Source organism: Amphibalanus amphitrite, unplaced genomic scaffold (genome assembly GCF_019059575.1).
Source record: "Amphibalanus amphitrite isolate SeventyFive unplaced genomic scaffold, NRLGWU_Aamphi_draft 000498F_arrow, whole genome shotgun sequence".
Classification (NCBI taxonomy): domain Eukaryota; kingdom Metazoa; phylum Arthropoda; class Thecostraca; order Balanomorpha; family Balanidae; genus Amphibalanus; species Amphibalanus amphitrite.
The window spans coordinates 373697-393322 of record NW_024881992.1 but is presented as its reverse complement, the minus strand read 5'-3'; the positions used below and the strand labels follow the sequence as shown (position 1 = coordinate 393322).

The following is a 19626-nucleotide window of genomic DNA, read 5'->3' as shown; positions in this document are numbered from 1 at the left end:
AGAACTTTTCCTGTGTCAAAATAACTTTTCTCGCATTTCCCGTTTTGACAAACAATGGCGAGATTTTGTGATTGATCAGGCCTTATTTTCTCTTTATGAATATTCCTATATAGAAGAGTTTTGATTATTTTGAAGCAGGGCATAGCCATGGCTATGTTCTGTGAGCTTCATCTCCCTGCAAAATGTAAAAGAATCCCCATAGGCGCGGGAGCCGGGGCAGTGCTTGCTCTCTCAACTCTGGGGCCGTGGGGGCGATGCCTCCACAGCTTTGAGACGGAATACCACACTTTTTGTTTGCAAATGTTTTCTTTTTTTGTTGAAAAAGCCAAGGGATGAAAAATAAGTGGCCTAAAACCGGTGAGAAAACTAGATTTGGGGGCACCCTAGGTTGATCTCTATTATCCTGCGCCCCGTTGGGCTCTGCCGAGCAACGCGCCCCGTTGGGGGGGGCATTTTGGCCCCCCCCCCCTAAGATCTCGAGAACCACGTAACCTAGCGACAAGCGACAAACGGTGTTGGATAGCCCTATCAGGGAACTACCTTGTGACCCAATTTTATTGACCTAGGTCAAACCGATGACGTCACAGGTCAGGTCAAAGGTCCAATTTTCACCGTTTACAGGCATTTCAAGAAATGCGTTGTAAAATCGAGTAAAATGCATTTAATTGAAAATCATCGATGGGGCAATGCTCTTCAAACACATATTTTGCTATTTGAGGTCATTGATACCAGGTCAGGTCACAGAGGTCAGGTCACGGGGGGGTCACAATATGAAAGTGTCGTGTGATGCATGTTTTATGGTCCATTTTACATGACATATGCGATTATGTGGGTCAGGCAGCCTTTGGGGCCAGCTAAGGTCACGTTTTGGTCAAGGTCAGGTCAAGGTCAGGTCAAGGTCAGGTCAAGGTCAGGTCAAGGTCAGGTCAAGGTCAGGTCAAATAAGGTCAAATTTCAAAGTTGATATTTTTGCATAAAATGGGTATCGAATCGATGCAGCTCGTCACGGGGAGTTCAATGGTGGTCTTTGTTTTGCCGTACGAGGTCTAGAATCGCTAAAAATTGAGTTCAAAAAATTGACGTCATCATTTTTGAAGTTTTTTCGCTATAACTTGGCCAAAAAACGAGATATCGATCTGAAATTTGGTATGTATATAGAAGAGCACAGGGACTATTACACATATTCCGGTTTTTCCGAAATTTGGAATGTTTTTTGATTTTTTTTTAGTTTTTCTAAAATATTAATTTTTTGATTTTTTTTTGGTCAAAAACCAAAAATTCTGAAAATCCGAGATGGCAGTTTTGTAGCGCCACTTTTTGTCTACTAGACCATATAAAGAACTTTGAAATTGGTTGATAACTGTGGATTTGGTGAGTGTTTCAAGATTGCATGTTTTTTGCTCATTTTTGCTCGAACATGACCTCAGTTTGACCTCAATAACTCCTGACCTAAGGTGACCTAAGACTTGAAATTTGGTGTGAAGGTGTCAAATTGATGCCCGAGAAGATACTGAAAATTTGGCGGCGCTGCGCGCCGCCGTTTTCTTGCTATTCAGGAAAAACCACAGGGGGGCCAAAATGGCCCCCCAACGGGGCGAGGGGTGTGCCCCCCCCCCCCGTCTGAACGTAGTTCCCGCGCCCCTGAGAATCCCTGTAGATACTGGGGCATCGGGCGTTGATGCGAAGTTGCGAGTTGCGACATTTTGGGACGGTGCTGAGGCCAGTGGCGCGGGAACTTCTTCCAGACTGGGGGGGGGGGGGGCTGAACCATGATAGAGATCAACCTAGGGTACCCCCAAATTTAGTTTTATCACCGGTTTTAGGTCACTTATTTTTCAGACCTTGGCCTTTTCAACGAAAAAAAGAAAATATTTACAAAAAAGTGATGTATTCCGTCTCAGCTGAGTAAAGAAACTACCTTTTTGGCAACCTGGAATAAGGGTTTTAAGCTGCCAAATGAGTTGCCGAGCCAGTGAGAGGTGGATTGTTCACACATGCTTTCTTCCTTTGTGACCCACAACTCCCAATTTGGGGAGGACAAGCTGCCCCAACGGTTCCTGGCCTCATGAAAAGTTGTGGGGCACTGCCCCCACGGCCCCAGAGTTGAGGGGGCAAGCTTCCCCCACTGCCCCCTCCCCCAATTCCTGCGCCTATATGTATGAATCTATGAAATTATGTTGGTAGATTTCCTATTTCGATTCCTCCAGCTGGGGGGGGGGGGGGGGCTCAAATACATTACGAGCCCCCCCCCCCCAGCCGAAAAGTTGGAGGGGCTCAGCCCCCGCTAGCCCCCCCCCCCCCCCCGGTTCCCGCGCCACTGGCTGAGACCATTTATGACTTCAAAGGTCAGTGATTGGGCTTGAATCATAGGTCAGCCATTCAACTTTCAACTTTCTATCACCAGCATGCTTTCAACAATCGTAGAAAAAGTGTCAGGTGGGCGGGGTCAAGATTCTTACAGAGGCGGGGTATCCTCTTGATCAGGGACGGATGAGCAATTGATCATCGCTTTATGGCTATTCTGTTATTCTGTTACATTGGGTCAATGCATACTTTTTCAAAGTACCAGCGCCAGTGAAGTTGTTGGACAATCGATCAATGTATGACGCTTCATGTAGGCCATGACATGGCGAGGTAACGTTCTGGAGTAGAGATTGGATTCCTTCTTCTCGGGGATTTGATGGGCGAGCGTGAAGTGAAATCATTTATTGGTGGCATATCGCTTACATACAGGTCAAAGGCACACGCGAATCAAATCGTTGAACTTTATTTTTTGCACTTCTTTGCTAGCAGAAGTGTTCAGGGAAGAGGGTAGTTAGAGTCGGTGGCCACGCCGCACTGGTTGCTGCCCTTGGTCATCTTGATGTAGCCGTCCATGCCCCAGCTGGCGCCCCACGAGTTCTTGACGAGCCAGTAGTCCTGGCCGTTCTCGGTGCCGTAGCCGACGGCCAGCACGCCGTGGTCCAGGTCGTTGTAAGCGCTCAGGCAGCGAGGCTCGTCGTACACGCCGCTCGAGTACAGCTGGAACGAAAAGTGAGAGGCGTCGATGCCGATGGCGACGGGCCCGATGTTGGCGACGGCGTCCTCCATCTCAGTCTCGTCGGCCTCGGAGATCTCCACCCAGGAGGAGATTTTGGCGGCCGACTGGGCCGGGTCGTAGCTGCATTGCAGGTGCGACGACATGGTGTACGGGTAGTCGGCCTCGGACATGATGCCGCCCTCGTCCACCAGGTAGTCGAACGCGCTAGACTGGAGGCCACCGCTGCAGGCAAAGTTGCCGTACCTGTCGGACGAATATTGTTTTTGGTCATGCAGGGGTCCTGTTTGGATAATAAGCAGAGAGAAGAGCAGCAGAGCAGAGACCAGGCATCACGAATGATTAAAAAAGATTGGGACAGGGGGGGGGGGGGGGCTGGGGTGGCCCTGGTCCTTGAACATAACCATTGTGAGCCGGGTTAACAGATAACTGTGAAGCTCTTTCATTATTTACCTTTTTCGAACCGCACCATTGCACTCTAGTAAATGAACGAGAAAATAGCGATAACAGTCAGTTATCAATTGAAGGAAACTCATCGAAGTGTTTCTTTCGATGCTACGACAGCTCTTCTTGAAGAGATATAAATCCCGGCACATTGGGGAACTACTCCGTAAGTCTTAACTACCGTATTAGCGAGCCAGTGCGTGACCTTGAAGCACCGCCGTAAATTGCACCTGATCAAGCGCGCGTCCCAAAAGCGAGTCATATTTTATTGATAGTGCTGTGGAAACTCACGCGTAAGAGCAGTCCATGAGCTGCTGCTCGCTGAGCGAGACGAGGGGGTTTCCAGCGATAGCCCACATGCCCTCAACAGCGCCGGTGGTTGAGAACGCCCAGCACGAGCCGCACTGGCCCTGGTCCTTGACGGCGGTGACGACGCCGGCGTCACGCCAGTCCTTGGTGGCCACAGTGACACCCCTCTTCATGTGCTTGCCGGACCTCTTCAGGCCACGCTTCTCGGCCGTCTTGTATCCGAGCAGCTGGCGGTACTCGGCGTTGGTGAGGTCGGCGAACTTGTTGACGCCCAGCTTGAAGGAGTGGTTGCCGGCGTTGTGCTCGGCGATCAGGCGCTGATTGTCCTTGAAGATGGCCAGACGAGCGGCCTCCTCGGCGGGGTGAGAGTACGTCTTGCCATGGGCGCTCTGAAGAGAAAGTGTAGCTCACATATTTTATAAATGGTGTTTACCATTTTGCATTGAAGGCGAGGCTTCCAAGCAAAGCTGATACGTACTCTGACATTACATCGCACAGTAAGGCATTGCTGGGTGTCGCTACAAATCTTCCCGAGTAACTTAGGAGCCTGTTATTCTGAGCCTTCCGTAATAAACCACGTAACTCTAAAACACGGAACGCCAACTCTGTTGATGTTTTTACATCGTATAAGATAACTATCGGCAATCGTTTGGCAGTACAAATAACTGATGGCTAGATCGATGACCTCTGTGCGGTACTGACCTTGAAGGCGACCCAGTCGGGGTCGGTCAGCTCAAAGCCGACGGCCAGCTGAGCCAGAGCCAACACCAAAAGCACCTTCATGGTTCCGAGTCTGTGTGGAGATAGGACATGTCTCATACACTCACTGTAGTGTCACTTTAGGGCAATGTTAAACTCAACATCCGTACACTAGCAGTAGCACCAGTTCCTGAAGTCAGTAGTCACTTCGTATAAAAAAGGGAAGTTTGAAAAGAGCATGAGGATATCTGAACTCTGAAGGCAGGAAAGTACTCATCACGTAACCAGGTAACCAGAATATCAACCGAAAGTTGTTCAAGAATATGATTGCTTGAAAGCTGTATCTGAAATGTGTCACAATAAAGTATTCCATCCCAACGCATCACGACCTTATACTAAATAAACTGACACTTCTTGAACATTTGGCCATATTTGGCAATATGTTAAAAATTAATCAATATTTGACACAAAAATAAGTGTGTCAATAGGAAATCGGCCCATATCTCAGCTGAAAGAAGAGACGCTTCCAGAATTGAATCAGATTCATGACTTATTTCCGAAATACTTTTGGAGAACAGCTTTCAGTGTCCTTTTTCTAGTTTATTTCATAGCAGACACTCTATTTTTGAGGTCACCATTGGGTATCCTTCGCCTGATAAATTTCATTGTCACTTCTCTACCAACAACCTCACGATAGCCGTTTTCACGACGGGATACCCGGCGAATGCACCTAATTTAACCAAATCTGCACCTAATCTCTTTTACAGCAAATATCTTCATTTTATGAACTTATTTCAGTGTTTTAACCCGCGAGTTGCTGGGGGGGGCGTTAAACGCCCCCACTTTTTTCGCCGGGCCATAGCATAAAAACGGCGCGCCGCAGGCGCGCCGAATTTTGGATACCTGTAGGGAATCGATTGAAGTTTATTGTGACAAAGTTTCAAAAAAATCGGTCCGAAAATTTTTGAGATATCGAGGTTTTAGTGACGTCATGATTTCTGAGTTTTCGACCAAAAACGGCATATGTTCAAAAAATCATATAAAATCACAGGATAGACATACAGACATGCCGTAAACGCCATTAGACTGCCAATACCATGAACAATCACATGGCTATCTTCGATTATTGATTATCGTTCCGATTTTTCCAAAATCTTGAACTGAATCTTGGCAATTTTTCGTGACTACTTCACGACCATGATACATGCATTTCTTAAATTAAACTTTTTGAGCCAAACACGTACAAATATGATAAAATGAATGTCACCATCGTGTTCTACGCCCCAAATTACCCGTAAAACATGTGTCACAGGCTGCGAATATCAGTTTTGATTTTCGGGGATATGTGCCTACCCGGTTGACCTGACCTTGACCCTGACATATGCTTGACTGACACCTACATGGAGCTGACACTCTTGTAGGCCTTATATGATGGATTGTGCACCGTTTTGACAGAGTTGATGACGAGAGGCGCCCATTGCGAAGTCCTGAAGTCCATGCTGCTGAAAGCCCGATTTCAGGTGTTTGACCTGACCTTGACCCGACCTGTGACCTCAAAATTCAACTTTAAAGTACTCATCTGAAGCGTCTCGTCGCGTTCTTTCGTTTGCCGCCTCGTGCGTTTCGCTGCGCCTATTGGTTCTCGAGTTATCGGCTGGGGGCGTTTAACGCCCCCCCCCAGCAAACGGTGGGTGGCGAAATACCCCAGCAACTGCCGGGTTAATCGATGATACTCTCTAATAATATGACGAAGCAGGCATATAAGCAATTAGTGCAAACCTAGCTGATGGCTACTAAGAGATACACTGAACCTAATTTGACCAAATCTGCACCTAATCTGCACCAAACGTGCACCAAAATGTGTACCAGATAGCCGTCGTGAAAACGGCTAATATCAACGCGTCGCCCACAGAGCAGAGACGATACCACACCAAAAAAGTCACAATTTTCACGGCGGAGGCTCACCTTTAAAACTGGTAGACGCGAGGGCACCAATAGGGCCTTCCTATATAGCTGAAAGCAGCTCGCTATCGCTGAACCCAGGTGGTCAGATGAAGTTCGTTCCCACCAGCACGTGTGTACATAATGACCTGCGGAACGCGGACCTTGCCCCACCTACTCTGCACCTTACATGACCCAAACGGGAAAACGAGTCGTAGATGATGTTAGTTCAGTGCTACTATAACATCAGTGCTACTATATATAACACCTCGTCACAAGCATTCCGAAGAACTATGAGTCATAGATGCTCATACCAGATAATATCGTAAATAATGAAAAAGTGGTGCAATAACCTGTCACCAATGAGCGCGGCTTGAACAGAAGAAGGAAGATGAAAAAGCATAGGCGGCGGAACGGGGAGGACACCGGGGCACCGTGCCCCCCTTTGATTTCGGCCTTTTAACATTAGCCCTATGGGCGTTGCATGGAAAGAATGGGATCAAAAGTCGGCAGTGCCCCCCCCCCCCCCTTAATTGAAGGTGTTCCTTGAACGTTCATTGTGACAATTATGACTAGATAAGTGAAACTTTTTTAACCCTATTAGTGGCAGGCTCCTGGCTACCCCATATTAGTGGCAGGGGGGGGGGCTGTTTACGACCCCCCCTTGATATCTCGAGATCTAACCGGCCGATTTTCAAAATTCAAACGGCATTCGATTTGGCTCAACGAGATCTACATTTCTAAAAAAAAATATTAAAATGTCAATAGGGGGGTAGAGGGGGGTAAAAACGGGCAAATTGGCAATTGCAGATACATTTTAGACTGTTTATCACGGCCAGGTTTCTGAACCAATCTTAACGCAACTTTTGCCGATCGATATAGAATGAACCAGGAATTCACATGGATCCTAAAAATATGCATTTTCAAAAATCATAGGCGGATACAGGTCATTGAGATTGGGGGTACACAAAAAGTATAGTAAATAAGGTTTTTGTTGGTCCTGTTTCTAAAAAGGGTGGCAATGGTCTTGTTATGTTACAATTTTCTTATGAGAGAACGACTAAAATTGTATTGGTCATGCATAGGCGGTGTCAGGGCACCTATGTTGGGAGGTAAAAAATAACCCCCCTTTTTGGACGCCTGGATCCGCCTATTATAGCAAAAACGTGTCAAAAGAGGATGCACAATAACTTCGTATATGTTATCACATGATACCTTTCATTCACTGTTCGTAAAACTGGTGCAGCATCGTGATCTTCGCCCAAATGACTCGCTTCACGAATAGGACCCCCAATTCCCAGTGCTCTGGAGCCGCCCCTGGTAAAGGTATGAACTTGAAATTTTCAGGGAATGTGCCCAATTTAGTTTTAGGAAAAGTCAGAAAATTTCAGCATCGTAGCTTCAGCGGTTTCGGAGATATTCCCGAAAAACCTGAGGGGTGGATAAAAACAACCCCCCCCCCCCCCTGCCACTAATAGGGTTAAATATAAAGGTACTGTATTATAGAAAGCCTTCGCAAACGCGTTTCGATTATATCATCTTCAGTGCTAGCTTCCCATAATACAAAAAGAAAATGGTACAAAAGTTCACAACACATCGCAAATACACACGCTGCAATTTTTTTCTCTCACAATATCACGGGTAGAATGTTTTTATATACTTCTGGAATGCAAGACCGCAAATCGCCCCTCCTAAGGTGTAAAAGCCCCCCTTATGGTTCGTACATGGCACACTTTGAATAAATGCCGACTCAAGAATTTTTCTGTGCGATCTCTTCAGACCTGATTTCACCGCACTGGCTTTATCCCACTTAGGTAGGTGACCCTCTGTTTCGGCATGTAACGTAATTGAGTTAGACAAATTATGATTTATCAAATCACGCTTGTGTTCAGTTACTCTGGTTTTAAGCCCTCTGTAAGTTTCACCGATATATACTTTTGGGCAGCCCCCACAAGGAATTTGGTAGACTACGCTGTTCGCCCTTCGCTGTCCTTCAGTTCCTCCCTTAATCATGTCACCTATTTTTGTTCCAGATTTTTCTATCAGCCTAACACCTGCTTGATTTAACCCTTTTGCTAAGCATTGCACTTGTTCAGAGTGTGGCACAACAATGACTCGTTTGCTTTTCTGTTGTCTTTCTTCATTTTGGTTCCTTGTATTTGCTTGTTCTTTCTTCTTTCTTATGCGTTATCTTAGCTTAAGTGACGCTCACTTAAGGAATTCAGGGGACCTCATTGAGCGGTTAAAACAAACGCAATTTAACGGGAAAAAACTAGCGAGCTTTGACGTCAAGGCGCTATTTACAAACGTCCCTATCGACGGCGCTATAAAGGCGATTGAAAAAGCGCTGAACGGCCTAACTGAAGATTCATTACCATTACCAAAAGAGGATTATCTGTCTTTAGTAAAGCTCTGCCTCAACTTTCATCCGTTCATCTTCAACAAAGAAGAATATGCACAAAACGAGGGGCTTGCCATGGGCTCACCTCTCAGCGCAGTTGCTGCGTGCCTATTTATGGAAATGTTAGAGGAGGAGGAATTCAGCAAGGTGATGGGAAATGATGCAAAATGGTATCGTTATGTGGATGACATTTTGGTCATTGCGCCAGAGGAAATGGATCTAAACGTGAAGCTACAAGAGCTGAATCAAGTATATGGGAGCATTCAATTTACACTAGAAGAAGAAAGAGACCAAACACTTAACTTCTTAGACGTTAAGATTATCAGGGAAGATGTTAGTGTAAAGTTTGCGGTCTATAGAAAGCCAACAAGTAAGGAGGATTATATTCATTTTTATTCTGCACATAGCATGAGAACAAAGTCAGGGGTCGTCATTGGCTTTTTCCTGCGCGCATACCGTATTTGCAGCGAAGAGTACATCGCAGATGAGATCAAACACATTTTCGAGGTATTTGAACGGCTCAAATACCCAAGAGCTTTTCTCATTAGATGCAAGAACAGTGCCAAACGCATAAGAAAGAAGAAAGAACAAGCAAATACAAGGAACCAAAATGAAGAAAGACAACAGAAAAGCAAACGAGTCATTGTTGTGCCACACTCTGAACAAGTGCAATGCTTAGCAAAAGGGTTAAATCAAGCAGGTGTTAGGCTGATAGAAAAATCTGGAACAAAAATAGGTGACATGATTAAGGGAGGAACTGAAGGACAGCGAAGGGCGAACAGCGTAGTCTACCAAATTCCTTGTGGGGGCTGCCCAAAAGTATATATCGGTGAAACTTACAGAGGGCTTAAAACCAGAGTAACTGAACACAAGCGTGATTTGATAAATCATAATTTGTCTAACTCAATTACGTTACATGCCGAAACAGAGGGTCACCTACCTAAGTGGGATAAAGCCAGTGCGGTGAAATCAGGTCTGAAGAGATCGCACAGAAAAATTCTTGAGTCGGCATTAATTCAAAGTGTGCCATGTACGAACCATAAGGGGGGCTTTTACACCTTAGGAGGGGCGATTTGCGGTCTTGCATTCCAGAAGTATATAAAAACATTCTACCCGTGATATTGTGAGAGAAAAAATTGCAGCGTGTGTATTTGCGATGTGTTGTGAACTTTTGTACCATTTTCTTTTTGTATTATGGGAAGCTAGCACTGAAGATGATATAATCGAAACGCGTTTGCGAAGGCTTTCTATAATACAGTACCTTTATATTTAAAAAAGTTTCACTTATCTAGTCATGAAGGTGTTCCGTCGCTACTGTGAAAAAGGAGAAGAAAAGAGAGAGAGGAAGCGGAGAGAGAGCTGGAGATACATTGATAGAGAGAGGGAGAGAGAGACAGGGAGAGAGAGAGAGAGAGAGAGAGAGAGAGAGAGAGAGAGAGAGAGAGAGAGAGAGAGAGAGAGAGAGAGAGAGACATTGGTTGTTGTAGTTAAGCTGTTTGCAGTGAAATTCAACATTGCTCGACAAAGGACTCAGCAGAGCAAAGGCTGTGTAAGGTAAAAATCCGTGTAAAGAAAAAGTACGATAGCCCTTACACCATAACTGCGGAAATTGCATCAAGGGAAAGAAAGGGACGTATTTTAAAAATATTTTTGGGTTTATGCTGAGTGAAATGGTTGAGGTTGACCATGATCGACCTGGATGACAGGCTTTTTAGGACCACCCTTCTCCTGTTGAAGGTTTCGTTTCCAATGAAATGTGCTAGGCAATATTCCGTCACATTTCGGGCATCACAGATCAAAAACATGTCCTCACTGATCCAGAGAGTCGTTACCCACCATGCAGTTATATTTGGCTCGACCTGTCATAAGGTTGAACCAATCACCGTAAACTGCAGCAGCCGAGTTCTAGCGTAGCTGAAAAGGTCCCCTTATATAATTTTTATTGTTGATTAGGCATGAATTATTGCGCAGGGCGCCGTTTTATTCGTGCCTCTTCGGTTCGTGACGCTGACTGTTTATGAGAAATCAATACTGACATGACGGAACTCTGTGCAGGAACAGGCATGCTTTCGTGTAAGGAAAAATATTTTTAAAGAGCATGCCTTAGAGTGATGGCATTCTTAGAGCTCGTCGATTAAACTTACCACAGAATTGGAAAAAGATGATGCGATAAGTGACCCGTGACCGATTGCATATCTAATCAGCATCTCAACCAGCAATATAGGTATTCAACATTGAATGCGGTTGGACATTCCAATATTTCGCCTTCAGATCGACTCTCTCTCCTCTCTCTCTCTCTCTCTCTCTCTCTCTCTCTCTCTCTCTCTCTCTCTCTCTCTCTCTCTCTCTCTCTTCTCTCTCTCTCTCTCTCTCTCTCTCTCTCTCTCTCTCTCTCTCTCTCTCTCTCTCTCTCTCTCTCTCTCTCTCCTGATTTTCATTTATCTTTTGTTGAACTTGCCTCTCTCTTTCTCCACTCACTCTAACCCTTTCCCATTTCTCCCACATACCTATCCGTGGACCTCATCCAAAACCCTACCGTGCTCCGTCACGCTCTTGGCATTCCCCACTGCCCCACTCAAATGGAATCAAATCTCCGCATCCACTTCATTTCTCCGGCCGTCTATTCCCCCGGCACCGGGCTGTCGGCCGACGGGGCCCGGCTGAGCCGCTCCCAGACCGAAATTTAAGCCGTTCCAGGATCGCCAGAACACCACGCCCCTGTCGTGACCGAATTAAGCCCCTCACCAAACACCGGGCAGACGCCGGGAATCGCCGTGACGGCGGCAACGCCCGCGCGACGACGCGTCGTCGGTCCCGAGAGGTCGCCGTCGGTCTCGACGAGAATCTCAATTTGTCTTTGTGGAGCGGCTGCAGAGCGGCGGGGTCCGCGCTGTCTGCCGATCGGCCTGCAGTCGGGCACACGGCGCCCGCCGGGCTCCCGTGCGGCGGTCGGTCCGTGCCGGCCGCCTCCTGGACGCCCCATTCGTCGGGCGCGAGGAGGGCACGCCGACGTCGGGCAGCCAATCGCAGCGCGCGGCGGCGGCGGCGACGGCGGCGGGTCAGGAGCGCTCCGCCGGGGCGGCAGTCAGATGAGCGTTCCCCCCTGTCCGACTTAGGCCGTGCCCGGTGACGATGACGGCCAGCCTCTCCACCAGCCTTGTGGCGCCGCTGCTGATGCTGCTAGTCTCAGGTGAGTCGCAGTGTCACGACTGAAAACACCTGCCAGGCAAGGCTAGCGCTCATCTCATTGTGCATATCGTTGGTATAATTTTCACAAACTAAAAACTTGACCTACAAAAGCGATTCCATCTCCCGCCAGCATTTTCCCAGCTCCGCGTTTCGTCCCAGCAGCTTGTCTGAGCTCCGTTTCCCACGCATCCGTCATCTCTCCCACGCTATCACACCGACGAAGGTCGTGCGTCGCCCCGGCCGAGGGTGCGGCGGGAGCGACGCAACAGGCGTGCCGGCCGGGCCGACGGACGAGCGAGAGCGCCGCGACCCTCTCTGCCCTCGAGCTGTGGCGACGCTGATCGGCGGGGGCGCCGGGCCTGAGACGGCCGCAGCTGGCGCAGCAGTGTCGGACCGGCGACCCCAGAAAAGGCGGCTTTGTGGTACCACTGTGCTGGGTACAACAACTGTAGCTATAATAGTCAAATGTATTCGGCACGACTAAAATCACAATATTGTTTAGTTGTAGGCTGGCGCTAAATATTAAGTTTTTGGGAGCGATGGCCGATGGCGATGAACTTTTTAATTCAAATGCTGATAATCAAATGTAGCCTTTATGTATGATGATGCAAATATTTTTGGTAATTTTAAATCTGACGCTTAAAGTTTCATAACATGCTGAACCCTATAACTGGAATAGAATAGATTCTGTCTATGAGCAGAAAGACGTCGAGCAGGGCCGTTGCTTTTCACAATGTAACTATGTCATAAAATGCGGCCGTCAACTTGTACGGGACATACACTGTCGCATCGGGAAACAGCCATGAAACTACTAACGGCTTATTCCAAGGATAGGGTCCTGCGGCTCTGCTGGATTCTAGGAGCCAGCTCCGCAGGAGACAACTAACCTCGGCATTGACGCTGTGCAGCGCACTTAAAAGCGCACGTGTGCTTTTATGGCCGTGTTTTGCATTGCTGGGACTTCCGGTTGAGCTAGACTTACATTGAAGACTGCAGCGTTACGAGCTTATTCTGTGCGATCATTGCCCGATCATGGTCTTTTTCTAGTAAGCTGCCCGTGAAATCCCCCCCCCCGTCCTCTTCGGATCTGAGACCCCCTCATCTGTCCGGGTGTGGGGCCCGTGGTCCTGTCCAAGTGGAACCTCCGATAATGTCCGGGCGTGGGACCCCCGACTGGATTCTTCAGACCCGCCCAGGCGTGGGACCCCCGTGGATCCTGTCCTGTGACCCGTGCGGGTGAGGCCTTGGGTGCTGTACGGTTCAGGGGCCTCCGCGCCGGTTCTGTGCGGTTGTAAGACCTCCGATCCTGTGCGGGTGTGGAACCATAACCTGTCTAGATGTGCCACCTCCGTGTGAGACATCCTGTCATGTTCAAATGGTTCTGTCATATCCAGGGTATCATCTAACCTGTGTGTGGGTGTCCTGACCTGTCCCGTCTGCAAGGTCCAGGCGCAGCAGACGGTGTCCGTCAAACACAAGCTTGTCAGACTTTTTATAACAGTCGGGCTTTGAATAACAGTTTGACGATATAGAGACGCAAAATAATTATTATCAAAACTAGCAAAAGCGCTATTATTTTCGTGTCATATTTAATAATCACAATGAACCCTCGAATCATTTCAACTAGAATCTCGAATCAACACAATCGAATCATTTAAAAAAAGCGCCTTATAGCAAGCACTTCGTTGTTTGTTCAAAGACTTTTGCAGATTCTGTACTCGTCCAGAAACTCTTCTTCGCTGTACGTTTTTGACTCAAAGAATACCTGAAAGTAAATTAACGCAAAATCACAGAAGGGTTATGATAACGGTATATTTATGCGAAAAGCATGTACACGTCCTCGTGTCCAGGTATTTTTACACAATCGAACATTTTTCCAAGAGTGCGGTGAGGGCTAACGACCTGTAACCTAGGGATCTGAAGGTAAATGATTGTTCAAAACGTTATTTTCTTTTAATATTATCGGCACCTTTCATGCTGGCGTGTAGGTTTTCCCATTGCACTCTGAAGAACTTCGTTACTGTGTGATGTGTTACTCCTCCAACGTCGATAGACCCTTTTTCAGTCTGCTATAGAGAATAATTAATTATGGTGATACAATAACAAACAACTTGTAATATACAGTATTAGAAATCGAAAGTTATAGAAAAATTAAAAAATCCCTACGAAGTCCTTCCCCTAATAGTACGACTATAGTTGTCCCATCCTCGCAACATTCGGAGTTCACGGCCTCAAGAAAAACAAATCTTTTTTTGTGAACTCCAATAGTCTTTACAGCATTTACTCAATGAAGGGGACATGCCTCTTTTTAAATTGACACCGAATCACCAATTATACAGTCGATTTTTTATTTACGGGCCAAAGAAATATCATGGCACATTTTTATGTCCTTTTGTTTGACTGTTCCTTTCTTCCCCTTTCTTTCTGTTCCTTTGTGTTCTCTCTCTCTCTCTCTCTCTCTCTCTCTCTCTCTCTCTCTCTCTCTCTCTCTCTCTCTCTCTCTCTCTCTCTCTCTCTCTCTCTCTCTCTCTCTCTCTCTCTCTCTTTCTCTTTCTCTCTCTCTCTCTCTCTCTCTCTCTCTCTCTCTCTCTCTCTCTCTCTCTATCTCTCTCTCTCTTTCTATCCATGATTCACGAATTCTCTCATAGGGAGTTCAATAAATCCAGGTACAGATAGATGACTACAGAATGATGTCCACTCCTCAGAAGCTACTCGTATCAGTTGACTGGAACGCAAGCTGTGCCGTTTATCACGCAATTCAGCGTGTCTTTTGTGAGCATTGGGCCACAGCATTAAACTGTGATCTCAGTTAGTGTGATGAGGCACAGCCTATCATTCCAGGCAACTCATTCTGAAAAGTAAAACATCATTCTGTTGTCAACTGTACATACAAAGAATGAGCAGAGATTCGTCAATTTTAATGCCTTCAGGCTGTGCTAATTTGAAACGTGTTTTTGTGTGCAAATATTTGCCTATTCGAGCATGGGGCAAGTAGTTGAATGACCTCAGTGATGTCTTTTGTCAAAGTCTATGACAAACTTTATGTCAAGTCTATGACAGTCTGTTGTGAAATATTTATTGTGAATCATGGTCGTATTTAATTTCTAAACATGGGCAACTGAATTGGAGAACTGAATATATCACTGATATGTAAATCGTAAATAAAGATCAATATTTCTTTTCAATGTTATCTTGATTTTAATCCCATATTCAGGAGCTCAGAACCATGGCGCACTGCACAGGTTAGGTCGTGTCTGGCCTGGTCCAGCCATTCTTCTTAGATGTGATTTCAAATGTAAACATACATATTTAGAAGCTTCCGTTTGGCGTGACTTTCTGGTTCTTCATTTTCCGCACATGCATGTTGTTTCATTTTTCACACCTTTGCAATTGGTGACCTGACATTCCTGCTACCTCCTACTCAGTGTGTAAGCATCACAAACGCTCGCCTTACCAATTTTAAGCATCTTCTATCATATCTCAACTCTTGTGAAACATTCTACTTAGCCTTTTCTATTTCCTGGTTAAATCACCGTTGAATCGTACGTACGACATACCTCCCTGGAATTCAGTGGACCTTTCATAAAGGGTTCCTCGCAAGGTCTGGTAGTCATGAGATGTCTCATGGAGCTAAATTCCACCGGTCACGTGATCTCTGTTTGGGGGCCCGGTGACCAGCCGACTGGCCGTGACCGGCTGACCCCGGTCACCCGGTGACCCCTGAGACGGCACTGTGTTCAGACCAGACTATACACATCGGATCGGGCGCAGCCTCAGCCGAGCGCAGACGGAGCGGGATGGCCGTGACGTGTTATTTGTGTTTATTTCTAGCTATTTACCAGCACTTTAAGGAAGCAGTTTACGATATAGTAGTTACGTAGTTCACTGCAGTTGCAAATTATTGTGGTACCCGGCATAAGAGATGCGTTATTTTGCAGTGAGCACCGGCTTTCATATAGTTCTATAGTGCATCGTTTTATGCAATTGTCTGCAAACATATTTTTTTAATGCCAGCTTCATTTGAAATGGCTTTCACCGGACCTTTCAGTTTTCTTTACGTTGTAGAGGCCGGGGGGAGATGAGCCGTCTTGTCGTTTCGCCCCTAATTGAGCTAAGGATTTGCGAGTGACGAGCGTTTGTGCCATTACAAGACACAGCGACTACATATGTATATGTAGTGTCCAATTTTCAGGTGTCAGGTCAACCGATGCCCTATGAGATCAGTTCAAATGGCCCGGGGGAGGGACGGATTACAGTACTACAGTAGTCTTCCACTTGGCATGAAGCACATCTGCTAATGTATGAACGGGAAATCTAGCTTATACCTTGCACCTCTAAATAGTTCAGACTACAGCTGTCTGCACTCGGTACTTACACTCTGTTTGAACAGCAAACTTCCCTTCTGGAAAGGGTTAATAACAGAAATGCCTTCGTGTGCACAGATAGGTGCACACGAACACGCACAGATCGTGTGCACACCTAGACGCACTGTGGTCTAGTTTAGATGAACTTTAAGGAGTCATTGGTTTATTCTGGTGCAATCATGAGACTGTGTCGCCTGAGGACATTCGAATATTATGCTTTACAGTCTTCTCAACTATATAGTTGAGAAGACTGTATATCTTTTTTATAACTTCCCAAATAAGTTAGTTAAAGGTAGTGTGCCACCTTTGAAAGATTTCCCATTTTATTTTTCCTAGGATAAGAAGCTTCTGTTTTTACCTAATATCGCAAAAAAAAATCAAAAATGGGCCTGGAATAGTGCCTTTTTCGCCTAAAAGTTTTTCGGTTTTTAGATATGTATAACAACCGTAGTGGGCTCACCTGCAAACAGGCGTCGGGCAACAATCGTGAATGCGGCGCACTTGTGACAATAAGCAAAGGTCATTATAGTGTTACGACCATACGACGTACGGGAATGAGTTATCAGCTGTCTAATCGTAGACAACACAATGTCGAGCCTTAAACTGTAAGCCCGTATTGGTATTGTTTCTTTTATTTGGCTGTCGAACATTATTTATGGTTTGAAATATGATTTTATGTAAAATAATTGATATGAAAAAGCCGTCTTATAAGTTATGACTCCATTTCACCACACGCAAGTGGCAGAAATGACAATGATCAGCTGACGCATTTTTCTTGGCCGAAGTCAGAGCGCGCGGCCCGACGCACCACGCGTATTTGGAAATTCCGACCTCGACGAATATCAGAAGCCACCAAACAGGCGTGTTCGAAACCGCAGGAGATGATGATGAACGGGTTTATCAAAACTTGATTGGATGAGCATATCGGTAATAGCGATTTCAGTGTGTGCATTTATTGTTCATAGTGGTGTGAAATGTGGTTGGGGTACGACCGACAACCCGTCGGGGCGAATTTCGCACTGGGGTACTCAAAATTTGAAGAATTTAAGACGTTTCCATGAGTTTTGAAGGTATGGATAAGTTCTAAAAATCCGGTTCTCCTTATCTGGGCCATTAACTCCATACGGTCCAAGAAAGCTGGCACACTACCTTTAATTTTCATCGCAAATGATACCTAGCTTTTAGATATAGCACGAAAGCTTCCGGGTCCTAAATAACGTTCTAAGTATGTAACCATTGACTTGTGAATCAATGCGTAAATGGAGAATGTTCGTCAGGGGACAAGATAAGCGAAACCAGCCATGTAATGCAAGTCAAACGCCGTCGGGCGCGCTTCACAACTGGCTGTATCTCCATAATAGATTCACATCGGTCACTGGCTCCCAATACGCTCCTCACACACCACTCTGGGATGTTGTTTTTCGTCCCATCCTCTATAGGCACTGACCGACCTGAGGTGGTCGAAATCTTTCTCGGGCAAAGTGAATGAACTCGACTCAAACTTGGAACTGGTACAAATAGCTATATTTAAAAGCACATGTCATATTGTCATATGATGGTTTGTAAAAGCAAAAGGTAATCAAGCATCAGTAAAAGAATTGCAAAAAAAAAAACATTTCTTTTTCACAGCTTCTTTAGGTACAGGGACCCGCAGTTGCTTCTGTACTCACTAGTATTTCAGCGTATTCTTGGCCTGTGACACCGTTGGAGGCGAATTGGGAAATGATTGTGTGCTTATTAAAACCACCATCTGAAGGGCTTTAAACTGATGTGCTGCTCTCCTAATTCAGTGAACTTTTTATGGCTATATCAGCAAAACATTGTTTTCAGCGCTTTTTCCTGCCCCATTCCTTCTGAAACCTGGAACCGCTTATTCCATTTACTCCTGCCATCTGACGATGGTCTTGCTGACTACTAGTTCCGGCGCTAGTTACTGCTCCAGTTTTGCACCCGGCACAAACTCAGGCGGCACCGGGCCGTGGCTCGACCAAGGGAGGGTCGGACCGAGCCGACTGCCTGGGGCGCGGTTAGATCGGACGCCCTGCTGGGGAAGGGGACGGGAGTGAGGGGGAGGGGAGGAGGTGGTCACGTGGTCCGTCCAAGCTCGCAGACGGCCTGTCCTGCGCCCAGCCATGTTCCGTGATCCAAAATGGCACGAGAGCTGTGGAATGCCTGGAGGAGACGCTTCGAAAGCGAACTTCAGCAGCACTAATTTACCATATTCTGTGGAGATAAATGAATATTATCTTAATGCAGAAAAATTGTATGCCTAAGCTGTATAAGCTGTATCTTTTTAGAAGTTGTAAATAGGATTATTTTTAGGGACTTATAGGTTTCGGATACACAGTGAATTGTGTTACATTAAGCTGTTTCGCTGTTATGGTTACTTACTGAAGAGTTATCCTTTTTTCTCACAGGGAATGACAATACAATAACAATACGAATAAAACCAGACGTTTCGCACAAAAAAGTGCCTCCGTCAGTGGCAAGAAATAAGTAATTAGGCATAAATGTTTTCTTTCGATAAAATCGATGAAGTGGTTATCTTTATTTTTTTAAAGATATATTTTCAGCAGTTTTTTAAGCGCATCATGGAAGCTTATAAATATTTGTGTATTTTATCGACAACCCGGCTGGCCAGACCGAGACGGTGCCGCATATAGTTCTCATCGATGTTAAACCTATACACTTATTTTTCTCCACTGACGAAGGCACGTTGTTGTCCGAAACGTTTGGTTTTATTCGCATTGTTTTTATATTGTCATTGTCCGTGAGAAAAACATACTCATATGGACTGGTCTCAGTTCATGTAGAAATTGTTGCATATTCATCAACACAGATAAAATGAATATTAGCCCTCACCACACATATAAGTAGAGGTAAGTAGACCGCGCCCCCTGTTTTTCACCAATAAATCGCGGCAAAGCGAAGGATTGCGACGATTCTTTGGTGCCCTGGAGTTAATCAATTTTACAACTTCCCGGAAAATTAAATAGCCCTTATCATTTTTGCATCTTGTCTGAAAATTTTAAATCCCTGAACCAAATTACCTTTAACCTGTGATTATTTTTCTCAAGATCATGTCAGGCCAGAATAGCAATTGAAAGTCAGCGCACATCTTCTGTGTGTTTCCATAGTCGTTTCGTGATTAGCAACGTGACACCATTGCATGTGAAATATACTATCTAATGTTTGTCTCATTGATTGTTGTGGGTGCTAAGGTCACGTGAAACTCAGGTTAA

General features: G+C 45.8%; 2 protein-coding genes across 2 annotated transcripts in view; one reads left to right on the top strand and one right to left on the bottom strand.

Moving 5' to 3' along the window:
- Positions 1-2691: 2691 nt before the first annotated feature.
- LOC122392710 (procathepsin L-like) lies at positions 2692-4611 on the bottom strand. The gene is made up of 3 exons (XM_043387918.1): positions 4493-4611; positions 3773-4179; positions 2692-3283 (listed from the first exon to the last, which is right to left on the bottom strand). The coding sequence occupies exons 1-3, from the start codon at positions 4607-4609 to the stop codon at positions 2800-2802; spliced, it is 1008 nt and encodes a 335-aa protein (XP_043243853.1). The 5' UTR covers positions 4610-4611; the 3' UTR covers positions 2692-2799.
- A 7264-nt stretch (positions 4612-11875) lies between these two features.
- LOC122392707 (LDL receptor repeat-containing protein egg-1-like) overlaps positions 11876-19626 on the top strand; it is a 44102-nt gene continuing 36351 nt past the window's right edge. Inside the window, exon 1 of the mRNA XM_043387896.1 lies at positions 11876-12021. Coding sequence (XP_043243831.1) covers positions 11964-12021 — 58 coding nt within the window. The 5' untranslated portion in view covers positions 11876-11963. The remainder of the gene's footprint in view (positions 12022-19626) is intronic.

What these genes read in the sequence shown, in the direction of transcription:
- LOC122392710 (XM_043387918.1), bottom strand. Translation starts at nt 4,609, where the DNA reads ATGAGACATGTCCTATCTCCACACAGACTCGGAACCATGAAGGTGCTT. An exon ending in CCGACTGGGTCGCCTTCAAG is followed by an intron (nt 4,180 to 4,492) that starts GTCAGTACCGCA and finishes CTTTCTCTTCAG; the next exon opens with AGCGCCCATGGCAAGACGTA. An exon ending in CTCATGGACTGCTCTTACGC is followed by an intron (nt 3,284 to 3,772) that starts GTGAGTTTCCAC and finishes TTCGTCCGACAG; the next exon opens with GTACGGCAACTTTGCCTGCA.